General features: G+C 43.6%; 1 protein-coding gene across 2 annotated transcripts; it reads right to left on the bottom strand.

Annotated features, from left to right (window-relative positions):
- Positions 1-313: 313 nt before the first annotated feature.
- LOC100502028 (polyprenol reductase 1) lies at positions 314-5,297 on the bottom strand. Of its 2 annotated transcripts, XM_008665245.3 has the most exons (6): positions 4,796-5,297; positions 3,116-3,471; positions 2,359-2,593; positions 2,023-2,118; positions 851-922; positions 314-733 (listed from the first exon to the last, which is right to left on the bottom strand). In XM_008665245.3, exons 1-6 carry the CDS (start codon positions 5,009-5,011, stop codon positions 629-631), a joined length of 1,080 nt encoding a protein of 359 aa, XP_008663467.1. In that variant the 5' UTR covers positions 5,012-5,297; the 3' UTR covers positions 314-628. The 2 variants fall into 2 exon arrangements, with proteins under 2 accessions (XP_008663467.1, XP_008663468.1); XM_008665246.3 differs by lacking the exon at positions 2,023-2,118 and having other exon boundaries at positions 4,796-5,237.
- Between the last annotated feature and the right edge of the window lie 19,225 nt (positions 5,298-24,522).

A 24,522-nucleotide genomic window follows, 5' to 3' on the forward strand; every position in this document is an offset into this window, starting at 1 on the left:
TGATCCAACTGAAGTATCTGGTCCATGATCATAAATTAGTTAGATAGATTGTCCTTCGGACCTAATATAGTTCCAGTTTCTCATTAATCGTACCTATCTCCATTCCCAGTAAGGGTTTGAGTCTGCTGTAAACAGCAGAAACCTGAGAAAACCTCAGAATTAGAAATTTGGGATTGACATAATCAAAGATCCAAACACACCGATTGAAATTTAAGACCCAACACAGTGCTTAGCAGAGATCTGAGTACCAGGCATAACTTACCTAAGATCAAACAAGCATCAATGATGACATGAAACACTGACACAATGGAAGTATGATGAACAATAACACCATTTGTTTCACTATCAGTTAGATGGTCACTAGTCCTTGATAAGCCTCTGGTTCTGAAGGACTTCATTTTCATTAATGCTAAAAAGTATTAATTAATACTACTTTACATCAAATATCTGTGTGTTATAATCTACATACACAAACATAACCTTATAACCTTCTAAGCACATTCAGAATGATCGGAACTACTTAAGTTCAACATTGCATAGTCACATTTACATCAATATCTGTTGCATGCCTGACTGGTGCAAGCAGATGAAAACAGACAACAAATGCTGTTGGCATTTATGGGGACATCTAGCATACAAATGGAACGATTGCGTAGCGAGAACGAGGGTAATCTTCAAATTTCTGAAGATACCATTTATGTGTTTGTACCGCTGCAAAGGACAAATTTGTTATCTGCACAAAAGGAGTGTCAGTTCAGCTAGGTGCAACAAAAGAGAATGAAAGGATCCATAATGACAAACTAGCTTCAATTCTGGACGCCAAATGTGAAAAATGTACAGTGAAGCATACCACAAAAAGGTACAGGAACCACACCGGAATGTCTGATCCACCACTAGCCACCAACATGCCAAAATATATTACCTATATACCAAAACAAAGCAAATGTTAATAATGTACTGATTTGGAACCCAAGACCTCAGTGCCCTATATGAGTTAGACAGAACAGCAAAATGTTCGATATCTATATCATCAAGGTATTTTCTAATGGTGAAACAAATCGTGTTCCTAAGATAACCCTATATTTTTATCATCCTTAAGCCAATAAGCCATATACAGAATATGTACATTCTCCTCCGGAGATATATAATGCAGAGGGAACTAGATTGGCAAAATGGAAAATCAGACGCATAAGGGGCTCAACTCTATTATAATTCTGGAGGCCTTAGACAATTCGGAAACTCCATAACACGTGTCTTTGCTGGGACATCTGAAAATTTAGCTGGAGCAATATTGCTTGCTAAAGAAGGACAAACCTGGCGCAGTGGTGATAAGCCTTCCCACTAAGCCAAAAGGTCCTGAGTTCGACGCAGCCTTTGTGCAAATGCAGCGGTAAAATTTGTCCCGCCAGTACTGTTTTTGTCTCTTCTTTTTAATATTGCCCGCTAAAGAGGAGCTGCTATTCCTCTTGTGAAGTAATTTTGCTTAAGAGGAGCAATTTTGCTGGGGCACTGGATAGGGAATAGTAGTAGGCTTAGGCTAGGTCAGGCCATTGTCTTTTATCATCGACGATCTGTGTAACCTTGTGAAGTGAACTGAAATTGTTTTGGTGTGTTTGTGCAAGGGTTCTCGTCCCTATTTTCCTTCTTATAATACAAAAAATGCATTTATCCTATGTTTTCGAGAAAAAAAGTTGACAAGATGGGGGACATGGCACATTTGATGAGAAGTCTCATTACATCACATAGAGTTTCAGTGTAAACATTAAAATAAATCCGGTATAAGGGAAGCATTAAAATTCCCTATTTGCTAGCACCCTCATCCACAAATAAGGAATCCATTCCAATATCCCAGGCTCCCAGACCCTAAAATTACAGAAAATAGAAATTTTATTTTGTATTTTTGTTGGTAGCCTATTTTCACTTGACACCATTATTTATAGTACTTTAGTGGGATCTTCCATATTCATCAGTATGTGCAACATCCTGGATATTAGTTATGACTGGAAGAGAGTAGGAACTCACTAGTTCAGCAAGGTAATGAGGGCAAGACACTAGACTAAACCAGTCACCGCACGGAATTACATATTCATCAGAATCTTTGTGTTCACGCAATGATCCCTGCCAAAGCATAATACAAAAACAATGAAATCCAAAAACATAAAATAACTCTGTAAAAGTGTCTCCTAGAAGTTTGCAGAAAAATGCATATCAAACAACCATCATCTTTATACTAACCGAAGACAATGGCTGTTTGCAGTTTCAAGCATGACTATATTTTATATGAACCAACTGTTGTTGCATGTTATTCGCATTTGCAACAAACAAATAACTAGTAGAATGACTGATGTGAATACATACAAGAATTGCATGGCAGCGGATCTGATGGAGTGAGCCCCAGATGAAAATAACAGCACCAATCCACTGGCACCACCCCAACTTTAGAAGAGGCTTCAAGAGATGTGATGGGTCAATTGATAGATCTGGCATTCTTGCTCTACCCTTCACTATGAACTCAGCTATTTGATATCGAAGATACTGTATTGCTTCAGGAAGACAAGAACTAGCAAGTGATAAAGGTGCGGCCACATAGTAGCTGGCAAGAAAAAAAATGAACAACATATCATCCCAATAGGCTAATACAATAAAGGGAAGGGCCAGTGCAACGATACTTGTCCAAATACATGCTTATATAAATATGTGATGGCTTGTGTAAAGCTCTAGATAATATCACCGTTACAACAAAGGTCAATAACTTCAAGTATTACTAAAAAGAAAGCCAGCCATAAATCTTGACCCTTATGAGCTGCAGTTAGCAGCAATATTATTTTCTGTGCCACATAATCATGACAGACCAAGGCTAATTCATCTGCTAAAGCATTTTTCTTGTCGATTAATAAAATGGCATTTTCATGTTATGTGGATAAGATGTGCACAAGCTATCACAATGCAGAAAAAAACTTTCAGATAGGATCTTTTAGGACAGGCATGTGAATTATGACAAAGCATGCAGGGAAGAAAATGAGAGAATATATATATACCAGTTGGCATGCATTACATTACTTGATATAGCTCAAAAAATGGAGAAAGTCAAATGAAAAGGCACTATGGAACTTACAAAATACCCGTTAGGTATCCTATGATGTGCATTTGAGCTGAAGGACTGTAGTGGAAGACATGTTCAGTCTCATATAGGCGTCTCAGGACCTGAATTTCCATCAATATAAGTACAAATACAGTACGCCAGACACGATACTTGTGTTCCATGGGGCGTGATGACCAGAAATTTGCCAAATGGAATGAATTTGAACCACCAACAAGATGACTAGCAATTGTGGAGTAACTCGATTGTTCTGGCATCAAAGGTGTCATTTTCATGTATGCATAGAACCATATTGCAAGTAGCAAGCTAGTCGTCACAACCGCACCCACCACGTAAAAATGCAAGAAGCATTTTTGTGAAACGGTGAACCTCTGCAGTTTTAGAGAACTATAAGTGAGTTTGATGCTTAAAAAACTGGTAAACAGAAAATTGATACATAAAAAGTTAATCTCGCTGTTGATCTGTTCGAGAAAATAAATCTCACTGTTGATGGTACAGTATCAGTTTTTGTTTTCGTGGGACTCATGGCATGTGGTTTGAATGTTGTCAAATTATTGTAACTAAACCTCAAAATTGATATAGCTAGTTAACAGGCTAATAACCATGTTTTCGGAAATCCAGGTCTCAAGAAGCTTTTCAAAACTAAACTACATTCAGTCAAAATTTTACCAGTTTTACATTTCTATCCTATACCACAGTAAGATACTCCCTCCGTCCTAAAAACAACACAAATTTTCCCTTTTTGAGGAGTCAAGTGGTAAGTTTGACCAAATCTATACGAAAAATATACTAGCATTTATGATATCAAATAAATATCCTTAGGTTACCATGGAATATATTTTCATAGTATACCTATTTGGAGTCATAAATATTAATAATATGTCCTATAAACTTAGTCAAACTTAAAGAAGATTGTTCCATCCAAATCTATAAATGCATCCTTTTTCGGCCGGAGTAGTTTACAAGCCAACATCCCATTAAAGTAATCACATCAGCTCAAAATTCTATCAGATTTCTCTAGTATCCTGCAATAAAGCAGTTATCAGGTAACCAGGAACATGTACAGGTTTTATGCACCACCTCAGCACCTCTAACAAAAAGTGTGTGAGCTCCGATAATTACTGACAACTCCAAACCTTCCTATTCCTCCCCTCTTCCAGCACCAAGGCAGCCGTTCCACAGCTATGTAAAGTTCATAGGAACCTTATTTGTAGATTCGGAAAAATATCCTTTACCCACTCCGTTATGTCCCTTTTGCTTTGCCCTAATTTAAACTTCTCCAAGTTTGGTTAAGTTTATAGAAAAATACAAGAACATCTATAACAAATTAGTTTCATGAAATCCACTATGAAATATATCTTGATAGGCCATTCATTTTATATCCTAGATGTAGGGTAATGATACAGTAAACTATAGTTTGTAACCGAGGTAGTAGATTTCAAAACTAATCCGCAATTTAACTTCGACAAGGGAATAGCACATTGACATAAATACCGTTTAGACCCTACACGCTTCTATGTTGCTAGAGCAATTCATAACCAACAGAAAAATAGTATGAACATATGGGGCCAAGCATCAACTGTTTGCTGAGACCCTACACGCTCTATGTTGCCAAATCAATTCACAGCCAACAGAAAATCAGTATGAACATATGGGGCCAATCAACAACTTGTTGCAAGCCAGCACCAATCTTACCGCCTTGGACGAGGACGAGGACGAGGGCCTGACTGTCTTCCCGCGGGACGAGAAGGCGCAGAGCAGGCCGTGGATGAACCTGCCGCCAGCGGCCGCGGGGATCGGCAGCGCGGCGGCGGCGATGGGGAGGGTCGCCGCGACCCAGGCGAGGCACAGGAGGTACTGGAGCGCGGGCCCGCTTCCCGTATCCATTTGGATGCTGCCACGCAGCGCCATGGCAAAGACTAGTGCGCGCGGGGTGGCGAGTGGCGACGCGGCGCGGCGGAGGCAGTGACCGGCGCGGCCGTGAGGCAGTTCGGGTTGGTAGCTTGGTGCTTGGAGTGGGAAGGAGGGAAGTGAATCTGTCGGGGGAAGGCACGCGATTTTGCTTCGCGTGGCGGGGAGGTTTTAGATCGGTTCTTTCTGGAAGCGGGACGGCAGGGAGTTAACCTGATTAGTCGAGTGCCTAATCTTGAGGTCTGGTCAGTGTCAGGTTTGAAATTGCCACTGGATGCTATCCATCATCTGATCTAACGTTTCATCTCAGAATACATAAGAATTTTCTCACTTTGTTTTTACATGTCATATTAATTTTATCTTAGGTCAAATAGTATTATTTTTACCGTTCATTTTTTGAAAATTGTAGATTTATAAGAAAACTATCAGAGCGCTCGTACGTTATTAAAATTTTTATTTACGAATAAGTATAGAGTATAAAATATAAAGATACATGTATTTGATTTAAAACAAAACTAAGTATGGCATGTAAGGGGAGTCATCCAAAAATATACGTAGTTGAGGTTGGAATTGGATAGACGGATGCACCATATAATGATGTAGACCACTCTATCATCGATGCGTCACGGTTGAGTTTAGGTACAGACATATGAATGCTAACCATCTGGCTCACAATTCTTGATTTTGCTGGAGAGGTGGCTAAGTGGCGCCATCAGCAGGGAAGTCAATCTCACCCTGGCGAGCAAGTGTGAAACGAAAAGGCCTTGAAGTATTAATGAAGGGTGAAACCGTTTTGATTGGACAAGGTGAACTAAAACGACTTGTTTGTGGATACTTCCATTACGTGACCAGAACGACTTATAAATCGGACACGGATGGACTAGTTGACAACCCTGGCGATCGCGCGCTCGTACTGACTAGCGATGGAGCTGTCGTGATAGGTAAAGATTCTGTAAATGATTCTGAACGTTAAATATAGCAGACGAAGACGTCTGGTAAGTCTTAAACAGCAGTTGCTATAGGGTCCGATGAAATTTAGAGTGTCTTCTTTGTCTGCTATTTGCCGCGCACTCTACTCGCCGCCTTTTGCTATCCACTATTGACTTGCGTGTCGCCTCCTTTCATTCACTCCCATGCTTGCTCTCGAGCTTGCCAGCGACGACCTCGATAACTGTTATGAATCAATACGACACAAAGTAGACCAAACACAGATTTAATGTGGAAAACCCCTCCAAAGCGAAGGAGGAAAAACCACGGGCGACGGCCAGCAATAATATCACTATTCTATGGGTGGTTACATATTGCAGGAGATTTACAATGAGGTGACGATCTCCTGCGGATTACAAGTGAATTTATAGAGACGAAACCCTAATGTGAGTAGGGAACGATCCGTACGCGGGTGCGGACCGCACCCCAGGCGTCCCTAGGCTGCGAGCTGAAGGCCAGTTGGCATCGCTACGCTCCGACCCACGCCTCCCGGCGACGGGCCTCCGCTTCGCTCGCCAACTTGGTCTCCTTCAGAATTTGGATCACAAACTCAACAAACTCCACCTTGAGACAGATTTCTTGTAGCATCATAAGAACAAGTTGTCCATCAAACAATGCATCATCATCATGTCGGCGCCAACAGCCACTAGGGGCTAATTTGTAATACCAATTAAGCTTGAGCATAGCTCAAACTTAGCAACAGGAACATGCTTCGTCATCATATTAGCAGGATTATCATTAGTATTGATCTTGCATACCTTCACCAAATCTTTCTCAATGATATCACAAACGAAATGATAACGAATATCAATATGCTTGGATTTCTCAGTAATCATCTGCTATTTGGTGAGATAAATAGCACTCTGACTATCACAATGAACGGTAATGCAATACTTAATTCCACATAGCTCTGAATATATACCTTTCAACCATAAGGCTTCCTTAGTAACTTCTGCAATTGCCATATACTCAGCTTTTGTGGTAGAGAAAGCAACAGTATCCTGTAAACGAGCTTTCCAACTCACAACATAATCTCCAACGGTAAAGACATAACCTAAAAGTGATCTTCTCCTGTCTAAATCACCACCATAATCTGAATCAACATAGCCAACCAGACCATCTCCAAATTTACCAAAACATAAACAAGCACTAGAAGAACCACGTAGATATATGAAAATCCACTGAACGACTTTCCATACTCTAGTGTTGTTGGGTCACTCATGTATGTTATGGTTTGCTATCGTCCTGATTTGTCTCATGTTATGAGCGTTGTTGCTAGATACATGTCTAATCCTGGAGAGCCTTGCGGCAACGGGCCTTCGCTCGCCAACTTGGTCGCCTTCTTCAGAATTTGGATCACAAACTCAAAAGCAACCTCCCGTTGGTTGTCGTTTCCTCCATCAGTCACTCTGTCTTCGCCACCTTCAGCGCCGGCGAGGTCACCATGCTCGAGACGCTGCTCGTGCTCCTCGTCTAGGACGCCGAAGTTGCACAGGAGTCCTCCAAGCGCAGAGCAAGGTCTTCGTACAGCCCGGATCGGCTTTCGCAGGCGCAACTTCGCCGCCTCCTGGTTCTATCTTCTTCGTCCTTCAACGTTCGCGTTAGTGGCCCTAGGACTAGGAGCACATATACATGTCCAGTCGGGTCGGGCTAGCCGGGTGGCCCAAAGCACGGCAAGAGTTTGGCCTGGCCCAAACCTGGCACGACACGTAGCGAAGCGGGCCCGTGCCGGTCTGACCTGGTCACCCGGTTAGTGGACCCGGTCACCAGGTTGTGCTACCACGTGCCGCCACTGATTCCCTCTAGAACCGCCACTGCCGAGCTTTGAGGCCCAAACTCAACAAAACCCGTCATCCGTAGCGCAGACCCAAACCACCAAACCGTCGTGAGTATCGTGTCGCATGTGCGTCCCCCCATGTCCTAGACACGTGTACCGCCAGTCCTCGACCATGTAGACAACACGACTCGCTCTGCATGTCCTCGCGCGAGTGCGTGTCCCAGGTGCCAGCCACCACGGGCGGTCACCTGCCTGCTCCTGAAAGGGAAATAGGGTCAAACCTTTTCCTAAATTATTTTGGTGGTTGAATTGTCCAACACAAATAATTGAACTAACTAGTTTGCTCTAGATTATATATTCTACAGGTGTCAAAGGTTCAACACAAACCAATAAAAAGATCAAAGTTAGGGTTCAAAACAAAGGAGCAAAAGAAACTGAAGAGAACCCTGGTCTGGCGCACCGGACTGTGTCCGGTGCACCAGGGGCGATCGACTCAAACTCTTCACCTTCGGGTTTCTGGAGAGCTGCTCCGCTATAATTCACCAAACTGTCCGGTGTGCCAGCGGAGCAACGGCTCCAGCGCAACGGTCCACTCCAAAGGACACCTGCAAAAGTGCTACAGTGCGCGGACAGTTCACGCAGAGTCAGAGCAGCGCCAGAAGGCGCACCGGATAGTGAACACTGCCTGTCCGGTGCCCCAAGATGTCAGAGCTCCAATGGTCAAAACCCTAATGGTTGGTTGGCGTGGCGGTGCACCGGACAGTGTCCGGTGGCACACCGGACTGTCCGGTGCGCCCATCGACAGCAGCCCTCTCCAACGGCTGTTTTGGTACCCCCAACCACCACTATTCAAGGCATCTAAGTTTTTCATACTTCACATTCAATACAAGAGCTAGTGCAATCAATACAAGACACAATTCAAAAGAATCAAAGCTTCTCCAAGTCCCAAATCCACTCCAAACAAATAGTGACTAGAGAGAGAGTTTTTGCTCGTGTTTTTTGAGCTCTTGTTCTTGGATCGCTTTCTTCTTCCTCATTTCTTGTTCTCAAGACACTTGTAATCAATGCAAGAGACACCAAGTTGTGGTGGTCCTTATGAGGGGTCTAAGTGACCCGTTGATTAAGGAGAAAGCTCACTCGATCTAGGTGACCGTTTGAGAGAGGGAAAGGGTTGAAAGAGACCCGGTCCTTGTGACCGCCTCAACGGGGATTAGGTTTGCAAGAACCGAACCTCGGTAAAACAAATCACCGTGTCACTCTCTTCATTTGCTTGTGATTTGTTTTCGCCCTCTCTTTCGGACTCGAATTTATTTCTAACGCTAACCCCGACTTGTAGATTGTGTTTAAAGTTGTAAATTTCAGTTTCCACCTATTCACCCCCCTCTAGTCGACTTTCAGCTCTGATCCGTGAGCCAATACTCACCACTCGTCCTTCACCGCTTTAAGTCTATCAGCACGAGCCCGCATGACCTTCACCTGAGCCGTCGATCACCGTTCCTGTGCTCCACTTCTGCACACCACAAGCCGACCGACATGGTTTCATATATAATCTCACATTCTGGTTAGCTGTAGCATCCCAAAAATTCAAATCTTGAATTTTTCTCGAACTTGCTCTAAATTCAAAATGAATTTCAAATTTCATTTCAAAATGTTTGTTTGCATGTTGATATCAGCAAATAAAATATAGTGGTCTATATTCTCTCCAAAATCCTCTTCAAATATCCTACAAATATTTCCCCAATGATCCCCCTCAAATTCTTTCCAGAAATACTGTCCAGATATTTCCCCAGTGATCCCCCTCAATTTCTTTCCAGAAATATTGTCCAAATATTCCACCGATAATTCTCCAAGTATTTTCTTCCTCAGAAATACCTTCCGAATCATTTTTGAAGTCCACACAAATATTTTTTTCATAACTTTCCTCATGCTCATACGTATATGTATGCCTCAAGTGTCATACGGTGAGCTCTACAAGCAAATCTCACTTATCAAGACAAATACATGCTAATCTCCCGCTAATCCTCTCATCCCTCCCCCTAATCCCCCCACCATGGCTATAAATAGAGGGGGCAAGGGCCTCCTCTCATCCCACCCCAAGCCATTTCATGGCAACTCTCTTCCCCCCCCACACACACCCACTCCATGTTCCACACAAGCACACACTAGCACAAGGATCGTTCGATCGTTCTTCGATCGTTCGTCCCCTATTCTTGGTTCGTTCGTCCGTTCGTTCGTCCAAATAATCTTTTTCCTACCGTTATGCTGCCAAAATTCCGATCGTTCGTTTGTTCGATCATTCGATCGTTCATCGTTCGTTCATAGTTCCTATTCATCGTTCATCGTTCGTTCATAGTCCCTATTCATCGTTCTTCCAGATAATCTTTGTCCTGCCGTTATGATGCCGAAATTCCGATCGTTCGTTCGTCCGATCATTCGATCGTTCGTCCGTTCGTTCATCCAAATAATCTTTTTCCTGCCGTTATGCTGCCGAAATTCCGATCGTTCGTTCGTTCGATCATTCGATCGTTCATCGTTCGTTCATAGTTCCTATTCATCGTTCATCGTTTGTTCATAGTCCCTATTCATCGTTCTTCCAGATAATCTTTGTCCTGCCGTTATGCTACCGAAATTTCGATCGTTCGTTCGTCCGATCATTCGATCGTTCGTTCGTTCATAGTTCCTATTCATCGTTCATCGTTCGTTCATAGTTCATATTCATCGTTCATCGTTCGTTCATACGAACTATTCACCATCACTATTCACCGCTATTATTCATCGTTACTATTCACCGACACTATTCACCATCGTTACTATTCGTTGTTACTATTCACCATCGTTACTATTTACCACCGTTACTGCTCATCGATGATATCTATAGTAACTTTTTCGTCGTTACTATTCATCTTTACTATTCATCGATTAGCCGATCACCCCAAATTTCAACTACTCATACATCACGTTGTCCAGTCCACCTAAGACCAGCCAGACCCATATTCCAGTCATACGAACTCCGGTGACTGTGATTTTCCTTCCAGTGGGAACTTCCCATCTGGTCACCCATCCCAGGTTTCTCCAAGTTGAGCACGCTTAACTTTGAGATTCCTTCGAACCAGGCTCCCAAACTCAGATTCCAATAATTCTCGTTTCTAAATTCTTATCAAACTATTCCCTATCCAACCATGTCATCCCTTAAACATGGTCCATATTCCAGAAAACTACCAAAATACTCTTGTCACATATTCTGCCTATAACTCTCCTGTTCATACTAAGTCAGACGATTCATTCGTCACTATTCTCACCAACAGTGAACTTCACTGTGCTACACCACATACACCCAGCTATAAATACACCCAGCTACCCTCTCCCTATCCACACACACTCAACACCCTCAGCCAAGGCAAACACCCCACCCACTCAGTTACTCTGCTCTGCCGGCTACATGCATAGTGTCGCTTCGCCTCCAGTCCACCCTCCTGGTAAGCACCTCCGCTCCACCACCAGTAATATCACAACACCACATGACACAGATTCTACTCAAGACTCTACCCATCCATATATCACTGTTCTGACCACTATACTAAATATTTGTTGGTATACTTGCTTGTTTGTATGTTTGCTTATTCATGTTGCATAGTTATCGGAGCGTTCGTGCCGTCTCGTGGAGGCCAGATCTGTAAGTCTACGCCAGGCAGTGGAGCTAGAAGCCAGTTCCGCGAGCTCCCCTTCCCCCTTCGCCGAATAAGCACAGCAAGCTCACTGGATCCCTTTGATGCATAAATTACCTATGATTTTTCAACCACAACCCTCAGCCTGTTATTTTATGCATGATATGATTTTGAGACAAGTTATTATGGCCACCTAGTCGCTTGCCGCAATCAATCCCTGATATATATGTTCCAAATGATTTGAGAAAAGGTGTGAGTTTTCAAAAGAAAATGCTTTTAAAAATGCGTATGATGAAGGGTTTTCACCCTTATCACCTTGTGAGTGGGATAATCAGGGACTCCCTGGTTTAGGGGAGGGCCTAAGGTGATGGCTCAGCTGGTTTAGGCATGAGCAGAAGGATTGTCCCCTCGTATAAGGACCGGTTTGTCATCTTTCACTACCTGTACTCATGATAAGTACAACCACTCGAGACTGTGTGGGCAGTCACTCAATCCGAACTCGTATGGTCCAACCCCAGGGTTATGAAGGCTGGGGAGCACCGGGAGGATAAGGAGGGGGAATGTTTTGTCCGGTTTGGACATGGCGGTGGCCTGACTCCTTCCGGTATAACCGTTAAGGTTAGGACGTGCAAGGAAAGAAAGAGATTCAGATTCGGGTCTCACTAGCTATGAGATCGCAGAGCCGGACTAGTGGGTAAAGTGTACACCTCTGCGCAGAGTTTGAAAACCTATTCGAATAGTCTGTGTCCACATGAATGGACGAGTCTGGTATGGTATGGCAATTAATGTTTTGTTTTAAAAAAAGGTGCGTTTGAGAAAAGTGGTTTTTAAAAGGTCCGGCGGTTGAGCCGTGAGCTATGGTGGACGGGAAGTCGAGTAGCTGTTTTGGAAAATGAAAACCAGTGGGAAACTGCTGAGATACCTGGATGGTTTAGTCTAGGGGATTTTGTTCTATATTAAAAAACTTCCTGCTCCTTTGGGAGAGGATGCGCTTTGCAAAATACAAAATGTTTTACAAAATAACCCTGCATAAAATATTGTTGTTTCTGCAAAATATCTTGAGCTCCAGATATTCCATGCATTATATCTGATTTCCCCATTCCACGAGTGAAGGTGGGCTGCTGAGTATGTTTGTACTCACCCTTGCTTATTTGTTGTTTTTCAGAAAAGGAGATCGGGTAAGAGTTACGACTGTTCCCAACCTTGCCTGTGGCTATTGGACCGCTGATTTGCTTTGCTGCGTATATCAGGCTGCTTCAACCCCACTCTGATGATATGTCCCGAGTTGTGGACCAACTCTTAAAGTTGTTTGCCACCTTTGTAGGTTTGTCTCGTTTAAGCAGATTTGGTATCATCTGATGTATAAATGTGTTTACTAGCCTCCTGGGACTAGTAATTGTATCACATTTGAGTCCCAGAGGATTGGGACGCTTTAGGTGGTATCAGAGCTGTTAGGTTGGCCGCAGGACGTAACCCTTAGCCTGATCCAAAAGCTTTTGCCAGAATGAAGATGGTTTCCCAAAGTTGCTGAGAGCATGCACAGTTCGTCTCGGAATCAGGAGCCAGCCAGAGTATGATGGTCGTGAATTCGTCGAGCATGGCACGGAGAAGTGTGTCGTGACTGTATACATTGGATCCAGTCCACACCATGTGGAATGGAGTGTCACTGCTGCTGGGCACAGATTCAAAGACACCTGCCAAGTCGTCGCCCGCAAGGCATTGAGGACCCTGTGTCAGATCTATGAAGAAGAAGTGGCCGACAGACCACTCAGATTCTTTCCGCCCTTTCAGAGAAACCGTCCCGTTTGGATGGCCAGGATGCATGCATTGGAAGGTCAGCAGTTGCTTAAGGATGACCCCACAGTCGTGTACCTCACTGCATACCTGCTCACCCTGGATGCGCAGTATGATTTCTTGGCTCGGCACCACCATCAGATGATTGCCCGAGCAGAAGATATAGAGAAGCGCAACCGTCAGCTCCATGTGGATCTCACCACAGCTCAAGCCCGTGCAACTGCATTGGAAAGTCGTGAAGTCATTGCTATTGAAGCCCTGAAGCAAGCCAAGGATGAGCACGTCCAGAAGTTGATGGAGGCCTACTTGGTAACCCATAACCAACGTAGAGCCCTGCGGATCCAAGAGCCCACTTCATCCAACCCAGTTCAATCCGTGAGAGTTGAAGACCCCCAGATTCTTGAAGGTCACCCGGTCTCTACCAGAGGAGAAAAGAAGGCTTGGGAACTACCAGAAGGAGCCATAGTCTTGGAAGGAATTCCAGTCTTCCCTCAGGCTATGAATAAGCAAGAGCACCCCGAGTCCTCCCAAGATCCCCCGCCAGAGTTGTTTGAGCCCCTCACCATGAAGAAGATTCCAGCACCGTCCCGTGAGATCAAAGAAGAAGCTGCAAGCACCCCGCCAGCACCGTCGCCCTCTTAGGAGCTACAAGAGCCAGTCCAGCTTGAAGAAGAGTTCGACCCCGTTTTGCCATCTCAGTTGCCGCCAGAAGAAGTCATCAACATCAGCTCCCTCTTGACCCATCCAGGAGATGTCTCAGATTGAAGTTGTGTGTCAGGCTCGCTAGAAGAGAAGCTGCCAGATCTGAAGTTAGTTATGCCCAGTACTCTGCATGCATTGGGTAGTGAAGTTTTTCTTCACTTTGGCTAGAGCCCTGCATGTATGAGAGGTAATCGTGTAGCCTCGTGTTTTAAAAAATTCTAATTGTGTGGCCCCCTAGGGCATTTCAAAATGAATTTTGCTTGATGTTTTCTCCCCTTTTGAGTGCATATGTGATGCTTTAACGTTAGTGCTCATAAGTTGCATTTATCATATGTTGGGGACTTGTTCTCAAATGCTATGAATCAAGAACAAGGCAACACAAAATGTTAAATATCAAAACCCTTCGTCCTTTGGATCATTATTTCCCTTTGGATATAATGGATTTCGGACGAAGGTCATGAAGGACAAACCTTCATGATCATGACAAAAAATAAAGAACATTCAAACACGTAATACAGAAAATAATATAATCTCTGTAAACATTGTCATTAATTTATTTTTTTACTTATATTACTTATGTAAACAACAATAAATTACAAATGTACCTTCGTCTTGAAGGAATGTGAATACAGCTGTGATGCAAAAGCAAATGTCAAATCAGCCTCTACAGTACAGGAATACTGTTCATCTATTTATAGGCACGGGTCGCAGCCCATGCAAAATTACATTAATATCCATTACATTTAACAATAACTCTATAGTAATTCTTCGAGGTCTAATTTGGCTTTTCATCTTTAAGTCGGTTCCCCTTTTCTGCCGTTATGCCGAAGCTTTTCTGCACATAGCTTCGTGATTGTCATATCCTTCGTCGTGATCGCCTTTCGTCCCAGTCAATCTTCGTCTTTACCCGTGCTTTTGTATACCCGCAATCTAACTTCGAAGGTACCTGTTTACATATTTCTCTTGGAAAACATTGTCAAATTATGTTTTTGAGGACCTTCGGAAGCCGAAGGTCCCCAACAGTAGCCCCTCACAATATTAATTTACTGTAAAGATAAATTTATATTGCGATACGGACGAAGGTTATGAGCAGAATGTCCGAAAAAACACCTTCCTTTTGCTAGAATAGCAACAGTCGTTGACAAGCGGGACCCTCCAGTTTTTGACATACTGGGTGTATAAATAAGGGCTCACCACAAGTTTATTTGGCACGCTATCTTGCCATTTGCTCTGCCTGCTCAAATAGCTCTCTGCCCACAAATATTTGGCTGCCTCTCTAGATTTTAAGCTTCGGATCAAAAAGCACTTTTTTTAAAAGGACTTCCGAAGGGATGTCTCAGGAAAAGAAAGTTGTTGCCGGAGTGAAGCTGAGCCTTTCTGAGGAGAAAAATCTGGGCTTCATTGAATCAATAGCAAAAACAAATACAAAGAAAATTACTAGGGAAATTTTGGAAGGCTTATCTGAAGATACTGGTGAAAGTGATAGTTATGACCCAGACAGCGGATGTGAGGATTCCGAAGATCGACCATGGCGACCAAGCCATTCAGTCTTCGGAAAATCAACTATTGGACAAAGTCACCTTGAAAACATGAGGGGAAGATATTTTCGAGATATATCCATCGTGAGGGCAGATGACGGAGAGAAGACTGTGCCGTCTCCCGAAGATAATGAAGTCGTGATCTTCCGAAGCTTTTTTAAAGCTGGGCTACGATTCCCTTTAAGCAGGTTTGTGGTAGAAGTTCTGAAAATATATCAGGTTTATCTTCATCAACTTACCCCTGAAGCAATAATAAGAATGGGAGTCTTCGTCTGGGTCGTGAAGAGCCAGAGCCTGGAACCAAGTGCGAAAAGCTTTTGCAATATACATGAGTTAGTATATGAGACGAAGCCCTGGGGTAAGGAGCAATATCATAACAACTTTGGTTGTTACAGCTTCGGTGCTCGCTCTGGATCAAGCTGTCCCGTGCCAACCTTTCGAAAAAGATGGCCCGGGGAATGGATGAAAGAATGGTTCTATGTAAAAAGGATTTGAAGGTTCGAGAAGATATTAAAGATATCATCATGTGCCCTATCTGGCAGCGCTTCGGACTCCGGAAACCGAAGGTAGAAATGGATGAAGTAGCCGAAGAATGCCAAAGGGCCTTCGGCGTAGTCTGCTCTTTTATTGGGACAAGGGATTTAATACAAGAACACATTGCCTTCAGAGTATGGCCACTTGCAGATAACTAGGAAATGCCGAAAGAAACTGTTAAAGAAACTGACGAAGGTGGACTAGTCAGGCTGAAGTACACATTCAAGTACGGAGACAAGTTCGTTGAGCCAGATGATGATTGGTTAAAGAGCATTGAGACTGTAAGTGATGAATTGCTTGGGGTATATTCGAAGGCCGAAGACACTGCATTATCAGCGGCCTTCGGAGGCCGAAAGAAGAAAAGACTCAACCGAGTATTTGACGCAATTGGGTTTGTCTACCCCGACTACCGCTATCCAGCGCGGGGTCAAAAAAGAAAAAGCACAACTTCTGCAAAAGAAACTGCTTCAGCCGCTTCTAGTGAGCCAGCACTGAAGAGAAAAAGGGTAAAAGTTCTCACACATCGGCCACGCTATATCGAGCCAGCCACGGTGCCTGAGTTCGCCGGTGAGACCTCTACGGCCACCGAAGCTAGAGAACCAACTCCATTGCAAAAAATCATAGAACTGGCTGAAGTGCCAGCGACAGAAAAGAAAGAAGAACCGAGGGCTGAAGAAGTAAAAATATCAGCTGAAGAAGTAAAAATATCAGAAATTTTGAGTCCTTCAGGAGAAATCGAAGTAGCAAAAAGTCAAAAGGGGCCAACAGTGACTCCGAAAAGAAAAAGAATGGTTAATGTGCTAGATGTTTTGGAGACAATTAAATCTTCAAGCATAACTCCAAAGAAGACTATTGAAACTCCTAAAGTGCCTGGTGAAACCCTTGCTGTTGAAACTTCGCAGCAACAACCTGAAACTGAAGCTGGGCCTTCAGAACCTACAAAGATAAATCCCCTGGAAGCCGAAAAACCAAAAAGGACAGAGCCAATTTTGGTTGAAGAAACTGACACTGCTGCCCCCGAAGCATCCTCCGAGGCCCTCAATTATATTATACGACATGCTTCTGGAAAAAGGTTATCTGAAGAAGAGATTTTTGAGGCTAATCACTATGCCCGGGAATTGAAGTATCCGAAAGGAGCCTTAGTATTCAATGGCACGGACGAAGATGACTTTTTATACTGCCTCCCGGACAACAAAGAATTCTGTCTGCCGGGAGATGGCTAGAAGTATAGGGTTTCCGAAGCTTGAATCTGGACTCTGCGCTATGACGAAGGACGATCTTGCAGATAGTCTTGCATATAATAGCCTGAAGGTATGAAAACTGTATATTTAGAAACTTATAATTTTGAAATCATTCTTTTATCCTTATACTAATTCTTGTATATATAGGGTTTAATATTGAGCAACGCGCTGAGAGCGCAAAAGAATGCCGAAGACGAGAGCTATGATATTGCTTTCAACAATCTACGATCAGAGGTTATTAAGCTGAGGAACGAAGCTCTGGAAAAAGATAAGATTCTGCTTACATTGGTGGACAAGATAAAGGAAGACGAAGCTACCTTTAAGGCTCAAGCTGAAGCCCCAAAACGCGAAATTAAAGATCTTCAGAAACAGCTAGCCAGAGCTAAAGAAGAACGTATACTTGAAGAGACAAAACGAGAGCTTAGTGATCAATGGGCCAATCATTTAGAAATAAATGTTAAAGAGCTTCGCGCATCCCAGATAAGATGCTATGATAAGTCCATAGTGTGTGTTAAGAAGATAAAATCCAGCTTCGCCAACGTTGGCGCATTCTCTAGTGAAGAGAATTTCTCAAGGGGCAATCCCGAAGGTCCAATGGAATGGATCAGTCACGAAGCTGAGGCCTTCGAGGAAATCCTGAATAGCCGCGGAGACATATGTGCTTTTTCGGGTGCTAGAGGAATTGCTACTGTTTTGGAGAGGAAAGGTTGCGAGCATGTAAAATCTTTAGCGCAATCCGAAGCTACTTTGTCCCCTGAAGACATTAAAGACCCCTCAGCCGAAGCAAGCATGATTGGCGGAAAATTTTTCACCAATATTTGGGACAACGGTGGCCGAGAAATGGCTCAAGAAATTATTCAAAAAAGCGAAAAAGGCATCCATGATGCTAGAAAAATAGCAGAGGCTGCTGAGAAAAGTACAGAGCCCGAAGGGCAAATAGGTATTAATTAGTGGTTTTTATTCTGTTGTAATTTTTGATTCCAAACTTTGTTCGCGGTTTGTAATAGTAATATAGCCGTATCTTCTCCTCCCTCAGAACCTGCTGAGGCATCCCCGGGCCCCCACCCGAAGGGGGACGATGAAACTAGAAAAATGGCCGAAGCCATCATGGACAAGGTTGTCGACCAGCTACTGAATGAAGCTGCAGAAATAGTTCTTAAGGAGGACTAAATGCTATTGTAGAAACTTTTGGAACGTATCATGTGTAATACATTGTAACTTTGAATGTAATATATAATCTATTTATAGTTCAATTCTTTACGATGCATGAAATTTTGCATACATACCATTTTTTGAGCCTTCGGCGAAAAAACACCTTCCCTTCTTTTCATGCTTCGTGAAGAAAATCTTTTATATATCACAAGGATTTGCATACTTCTCTGATGGAGAATATCCAAGCTTCGTGAAATATTCTCCGAAGCTGTAAAAAAGTTTTATGTTTCCTCTCTAATGAAGCTACACTTCTTCTCGATTTTCTCTTTTTCAAAACATTCTTCGAAGATCAATACTGTATCTCCTTCTTGTTCCACATGCAATATGCTGTATGATGCTTATGTTATGCAAATTGATGTGATGATGTTATGTTATGTGAAAGGGAATTAGGCTTACACCTAGTTCCTAAATAATTTTGGTGGTTGAATTGCCCAACACAAATAATTGGACTAACTAGTTTGCTCTAGTGTATAAGTTATACAGGTGTAAAAGGTTCACACTTAGCCAATAAAAAGATCAAATATTGGATTCAACAAAGGAGCAAAGGGACAACCGAAGGCACCTCTGGTCTGGGGCACCGGACTGTCCGGTGTACACCGGACAGTGTCCGGTGCACCACCGGACAATGTCCGGTGCACCAGAGGACTCCAACTCAAACTTGCCGCCTTCGGGAATTTCCAGAGGCACTCCGCTATAATTCACCAGACTGTCCGGTGTACACCGGACAGTGTCCGGTGCTCCAAGGAAGAGCCGCCTCAGGAACTCGCCAGCCTCGGGAAATCGCAGCGGCTGCTCCGCTATAATTCACTGGACATGTCCGGTGTACACCGGACTGTCCGGTGAACCAGCAGAGCAACGGCTACTTCGCGCCAACGGTCGCCTGCAACAGCAATAAATGCGCGCCAGAGCGCGCAGGCGTCAGGCACGCCCATGCTGGCGCACCGGACACTCTACAGTACATGTCCGGTGCGCCACCGGACATCCAGGCGGGCCCAGAAGTCAGAACTCCAACGGTCGAATCGCAACGGCTTTGGTGACGTGGCTGGCGCACCGGACATGTCCGGTGCACCATACGACAGACAGCCTCCACCAACGGTCATGTTTGGTGGTTGGGGCTATAAATACCCAACCACCCCACCATTCAATGCATCCAAGTTTCCAGCTTCCAACCACTATACAAGAGCTAGCATTCATTGCAAAGCACACCAAAAGAGATCAAATCCTCTCCCAACCCCACACAAAGCTTTAGTGACTAGAGAGAGTGATTTGTAGTGTTCATTTGAGCTCTTGCGCTTGGATCACTTCTTTTCTTTCGCATTCTTTCTTGTGATCAAACACTCACTTGTAATTGAGGCAAGAGACACCAATTGTGTGGTGGTCCTTGCGGGAAGTTTGATTCCCAAGTGATTTGAGAAGAGAAGCTCACTCGGTCCGAGGGACCGTTTGAGAGAGGGAAGGTTTGAAAGAGACCCGGCCTTTGTGGCCTCCTCAACGGGGAGTAGGTTTGCGAGAACCGAACCTCGGTAAAACAAATCCGCGTGTCACACTCTTCATTTGCTTGCGATTTGTTTTTCACCCTCTCTCGCAGACTCATTTATATTTCTAACGCTAACCCCGCTTGTAGTTGTGTTTATATTTGTAAATTTCAGTTTCGCCCTATTCACCCCCCCTCTAGGCGACTATCAATTGGTATCAGAACCCGGTGCTTCATTAGAGCCTAACCGCTCGAAGTGATGTCGGGAGATCACGCCAAGAAGGAGATGGAGACCGGCGAAAAGCCCACTACAAGCCACGGGAGTACTTCATCGGAAGAGTCCCGCACCAAGAGGAAGGAGAAGAAAGACTCCTCCAAAAGGAAGGAGAAGAAGAAGGACTCCTCCAAAGGGAAGGAGTAGAAATCTTCTTCACACAAAGAGAAGGAGAAGTCTTCCTCCCACAAGCTGCAACGGAGTGGGGACAAGAAAAAGAGGATGAGGAAGGTGGTCTACTACGAGACTGATTCTTCATCGGCATCCACCTCCGGCTCCGACGCGGCGTTCGTCACTTCTAAACGCCAAGAGCGTAAGAAGTATAGTAAGATTCCCCTACGCTACCCTCGCATTTCCAAACATACACCTTTACTTTCCGTCCCATTAGGCAAACCACCAACTTTTGATGGTGAAGATTATGCTAGGTGGAGTGATTTAATGCGATTTCATCTAACCTCACTCCACAAAAGTATATGGGATGTTGTTGAGTTTGGTGCACAGGTACCATCCGTAGGGGATGAAGACTATGATGAGGATGAGGTGGCCCAAATCGAGCACTTCAACTCTCAAGCAACAACAATACTCCTCGCCTCTCTAAGTAGAGAGGAGTATAACAAAGTGCAAGGGTTGAAGAGCGCCAAGGAGGTTTGGGATGTGCTCAAAACCGCACACGAAGGAGATGAGCTCACAAAGATCACCAAGCGGGAGACGATCGAGGGGGAGCTCGGTCGGTTCCGGCTTCGCAAAGGGGAGGAGCCACAAAACATGTACAACCGGCTCAAGACCTTGGTGAATCAAGTGCGAAACCTCGGGAGCAAAAAGTGGGATGACCACGAGGTGGTTAAGGTTATTCTAAGATCTCTTATTTTCCTTAACCCCACTCAAGTTCAATTAATCCGTGGCAACCCAAGATATACACTAATGACCCCCGAGGAAGTAATCGGGAATTTTGTAAGTTTTGAGTGCATGATCGAAGGCTCGAGGAAGATCAACGAGCTTGATGATCCCTCCACATCCGAAGCTCAACCCGTCGCATTCAAGGCGACGGAGGAAAAGAAGGAGGAGTCTACACCAAGTAGACAACCAATCGACGCCTCCAAGCTCGACAATGAGGAAATGGCGCTCGTCATCAAGAGCTTCCGCCAAATTCTCAAACAAAGGAGGGGGAAAGACTACAAGTCCCGCTCCAAGAAGGTTTGCTACAAGTGTGGTAAGCCCGATCACTTTATTGCCAAATGTCCATTATCAAGTGACAGTGACAGGGGCGACAACAAGAAGGGGAGAAGAAAGGAGAAGAAGAGGTACTACAAGAAGAAGGGCGGCGATGCCCATGTTTGTCGGGAGTGGGACTCCGACGAAAGCTCTAGCGACTCCTCTGACGACGAGGACGCCGCCAACATCGCCGTCACCAAGGGACTCCTATTCCCCAACATCGGCCACAAGTGCCTCATGGCAAAGGACGACAAAAAGAAGAAGGTTAAATCTAAATCCTCCACTAGATATGAGTCCTCTAGTGATGATAATGCTAGTGATATGGAAGATAATTTGCGTACCCTTTTTGCCAACCTTAACATGGAACAAAAGGAAAAATTAAATGAATTAATTAGTGCTATTCATGAAAAGGATGACCTTTTGGATTCTCAAGAGGACTTCCTAATTAAGGAAAATAAGAAACATGTTAAGGTTAAAAATGCTTATGCTCTAGAAATTGAGAAATGTGAAAAATTATCTAGTGGGCTAAGCACTTGCCATGAGACAATAGACAACCTTAGAAATGAAAATGCTAATTTGTTAGCTAAGGTTGATTCTCATGTTTGTAATGTTTCAATTGCCAATTCTAGAAATAATGATGATGATCTACTTGCTAGAATTGAAGAATTGAACATTTCTCTTGCTAGCCTTAGGATTGAAAATGAAAAATTGCTTGCTAAGGCTAAAGATTTTGATGTTTGCAATACTACTATTTCCGACCTTAGAACTAAGAATGACATGTTACATGCTAAGGTTGTAGAATTAAAATCTTGCAAACCCTCTACATCTATCGTTGAGCATGTATCTATTTGTACTAGATGTAGAGATGTTGATATTAATACTATTCATGATCACATGTCTTTAATTAAACAACAAAATGATCATATAGCAAAATTAGATGCTAAAATTGCCGAGCATAACTTAGAAAATGAAAATTTTAAATTTGCTAGAAGTATGCTCTATAGTGGGAGACGCCCTGGCATCAAGGATGACATTGGCTTCCAAAGGGGAAACAATGTCAAACTTAATGCCCCTCCTAAAAGATTGTCTAACTTTGTTAAGGGCAAGGGTCCCATGCCTCAGGATAACGAGGGTTACATTTTATACCCTGCCGGTTATCCCGAGGACAAAATTAGGAGAATTCATTCTAGGAAGTCTCACTCTGGCCCTAACCATGCTTTTATGTATAAGGGTGAGACATCTAGCTCTAGGCAATCAACCCGTGCTAAGTTGCCTAAGAAGAAAACTCCTAGTGCATCAAATGAACATAATCTTTCATTTAAAACTTTTGATGCATCTTATGTGTTGACTAACAAATCCGGCAAAGTAGTTGCCAAATATGTTGGGGGCAAGCACAAGGGGTCAAAGACTTGTGTTTGGGTACCCAAAGTTCTTATGTCTAATGCCAAAGGACCCAAAACCATTTGGGTACCTAAAGTCAAGAACTAAAACTGTTTTGTAGGTTTATGCATCCGGGGGCTCAAGTTGGATCATCGACAGCGGGTACACAAACCACATGACTGGGGAGAAGAAAATGTTCTCCTCCTATGAGAAAAACCAAGATCCCCAACGAGCTATCACATTCGGGGATGGAAATCAAGGTTTGGTCAAAGGTCTTGGCAAAATTGCTATATCTCCTGACCATTCTATTTCCAATGTTTTTCTTGTAGATTCATTAGATTACAATTTGCTTTCTGTATCTCAATTATGCAAAATGGGTTACAACTGTCTTTTCACTGATGTAGGTGTCACTGTCTTTAGAAGAAGTGATGATTCAATAGCATTTAAGGGTGTGTTAGAGGGTCAGCTATACTTAGTAGATTTTGATAGAGCTGAACTCGATACATGCTTAATTGCTAAGACTAACATGGGTTGGCTTTGGCACCGCCGACTAGCCCATGTTGGGATGAAGAATCTTCATAAGCTTCTAAAGGGAGAACACATTTTAGGACTAACAAATGTTCATTTTGAGAAAGACAGGATTTGTAGCGCATGCCAAGCAGGAAAGCAAGTTGGAGCTCATCATCCACACAAGAACATCATGACGACCGACAGGCCACTTGAGCTACTCCACATGGATCTATTCGGCCCGATAGCTTACATAAGCATCGGCATGAGTAAGTATTGTCTTGTAATTGTGGATGATTATTCTCGCTTCACTTGGGTGTTCTTTTTGCAGGAAAAATCTCAAACCCAAGAAACCTTAAAGGGATTCTTAAGACGAGCTCAAAACGAGTTCGGCTTAAGGATCAAGAAAATTAGAAGCGACAACGGGACGGAGTTCAAGAACTCTCAAATCGAAGGCTTCCTTGAGGAGGAGGGCATCAAGCATGAGTTCTCTTCTCCCTACACGCCACAACAAAATGGTGTAGTGGAGAGGAAGAATCGAACTCTATTGGACATGGCAAGGACCATGCTTGATGAGTACAAGACTTCGGATCGGTTTTGGGCCGAGGCGGTCAACACCGCCTGCTACGCCATCAACCGGTTATATCTACACCGAATCCTCAAGAAGACATCATATGAACTCCTAACCGGTAAAAAGCCCAATATTTCATATTTTAGAGTCTTTGGTAGCAAATGCTTTATTCTTGTTAAAAGAGGTATAAAATCTAAATTTGCTCCTAAAACTGTAGAAGGCTTTTTACTAGGATATGATTCAAACACAAGGGCATATAGAGTCTTTAACAAGTCCACTGGACAAGTTGAAGTTTCTTGTGACGTTGTGTTTGATGAGACTAACGGCTCTCAAGTAGAGCAAGTTGATCTTGATGAGATAGGTGATGAAGAGGCTCCGTGCATCGCTCTAAGGAACATGTCCATTGGGGATGTGTGTCCTAAGGAATCCGAAGAGCCTCCAAATGCACAAGATCAACCATCCTCCTCCACGCAAGCATCTCCACCGACTCAAAATGAGGATGAAGCTCAAGTTGATGAAGAAGAAGATCAAGCAAATGAGCCACCTCAAGATGATGGCAATGATCAAGGGGGAGATGCAAATGAGGAAGACAAGGCGGATGAAGAGCAAAGGCCGCCACACCCAAGAGTCCACCAAGCAATCC

This window comes from Zea mays, chromosome 10, assembly GCF_902167145.1.
Source record: "Zea mays cultivar B73 chromosome 10, Zm-B73-REFERENCE-NAM-5.0, whole genome shotgun sequence".
In the NCBI taxonomy this organism is placed as follows: Eukaryota; Viridiplantae; Streptophyta; class Magnoliopsida; order Poales; family Poaceae; genus Zea; species Zea mays.

What these genes read in the sequence shown, in the direction of transcription:
- LOC100502028 (XM_008665245.3), bottom strand. Translation starts at nt 5,011, where the DNA reads ATGGCGCTGCGTGGCAGCATCCAAATGGATACGGGAAGCGGGCCCGCG. An exon ending in CCTCGTCCTCGTCCAAGGCG is followed by an intron (nt 3,472 to 4,795) that starts GTAAGATTGGTG and finishes CTAAAACTGCAG; the next exon opens with AGGTTCACCGTTTCACAAAA. An exon ending in GGTTCCTGTACCTTTTTGTG is followed by an intron (nt 734 to 850) that starts GTATGCTTCACT and finishes CCTTTTGTGCAG; the next exon opens with ATAACAAATTTGTCCTTTGC.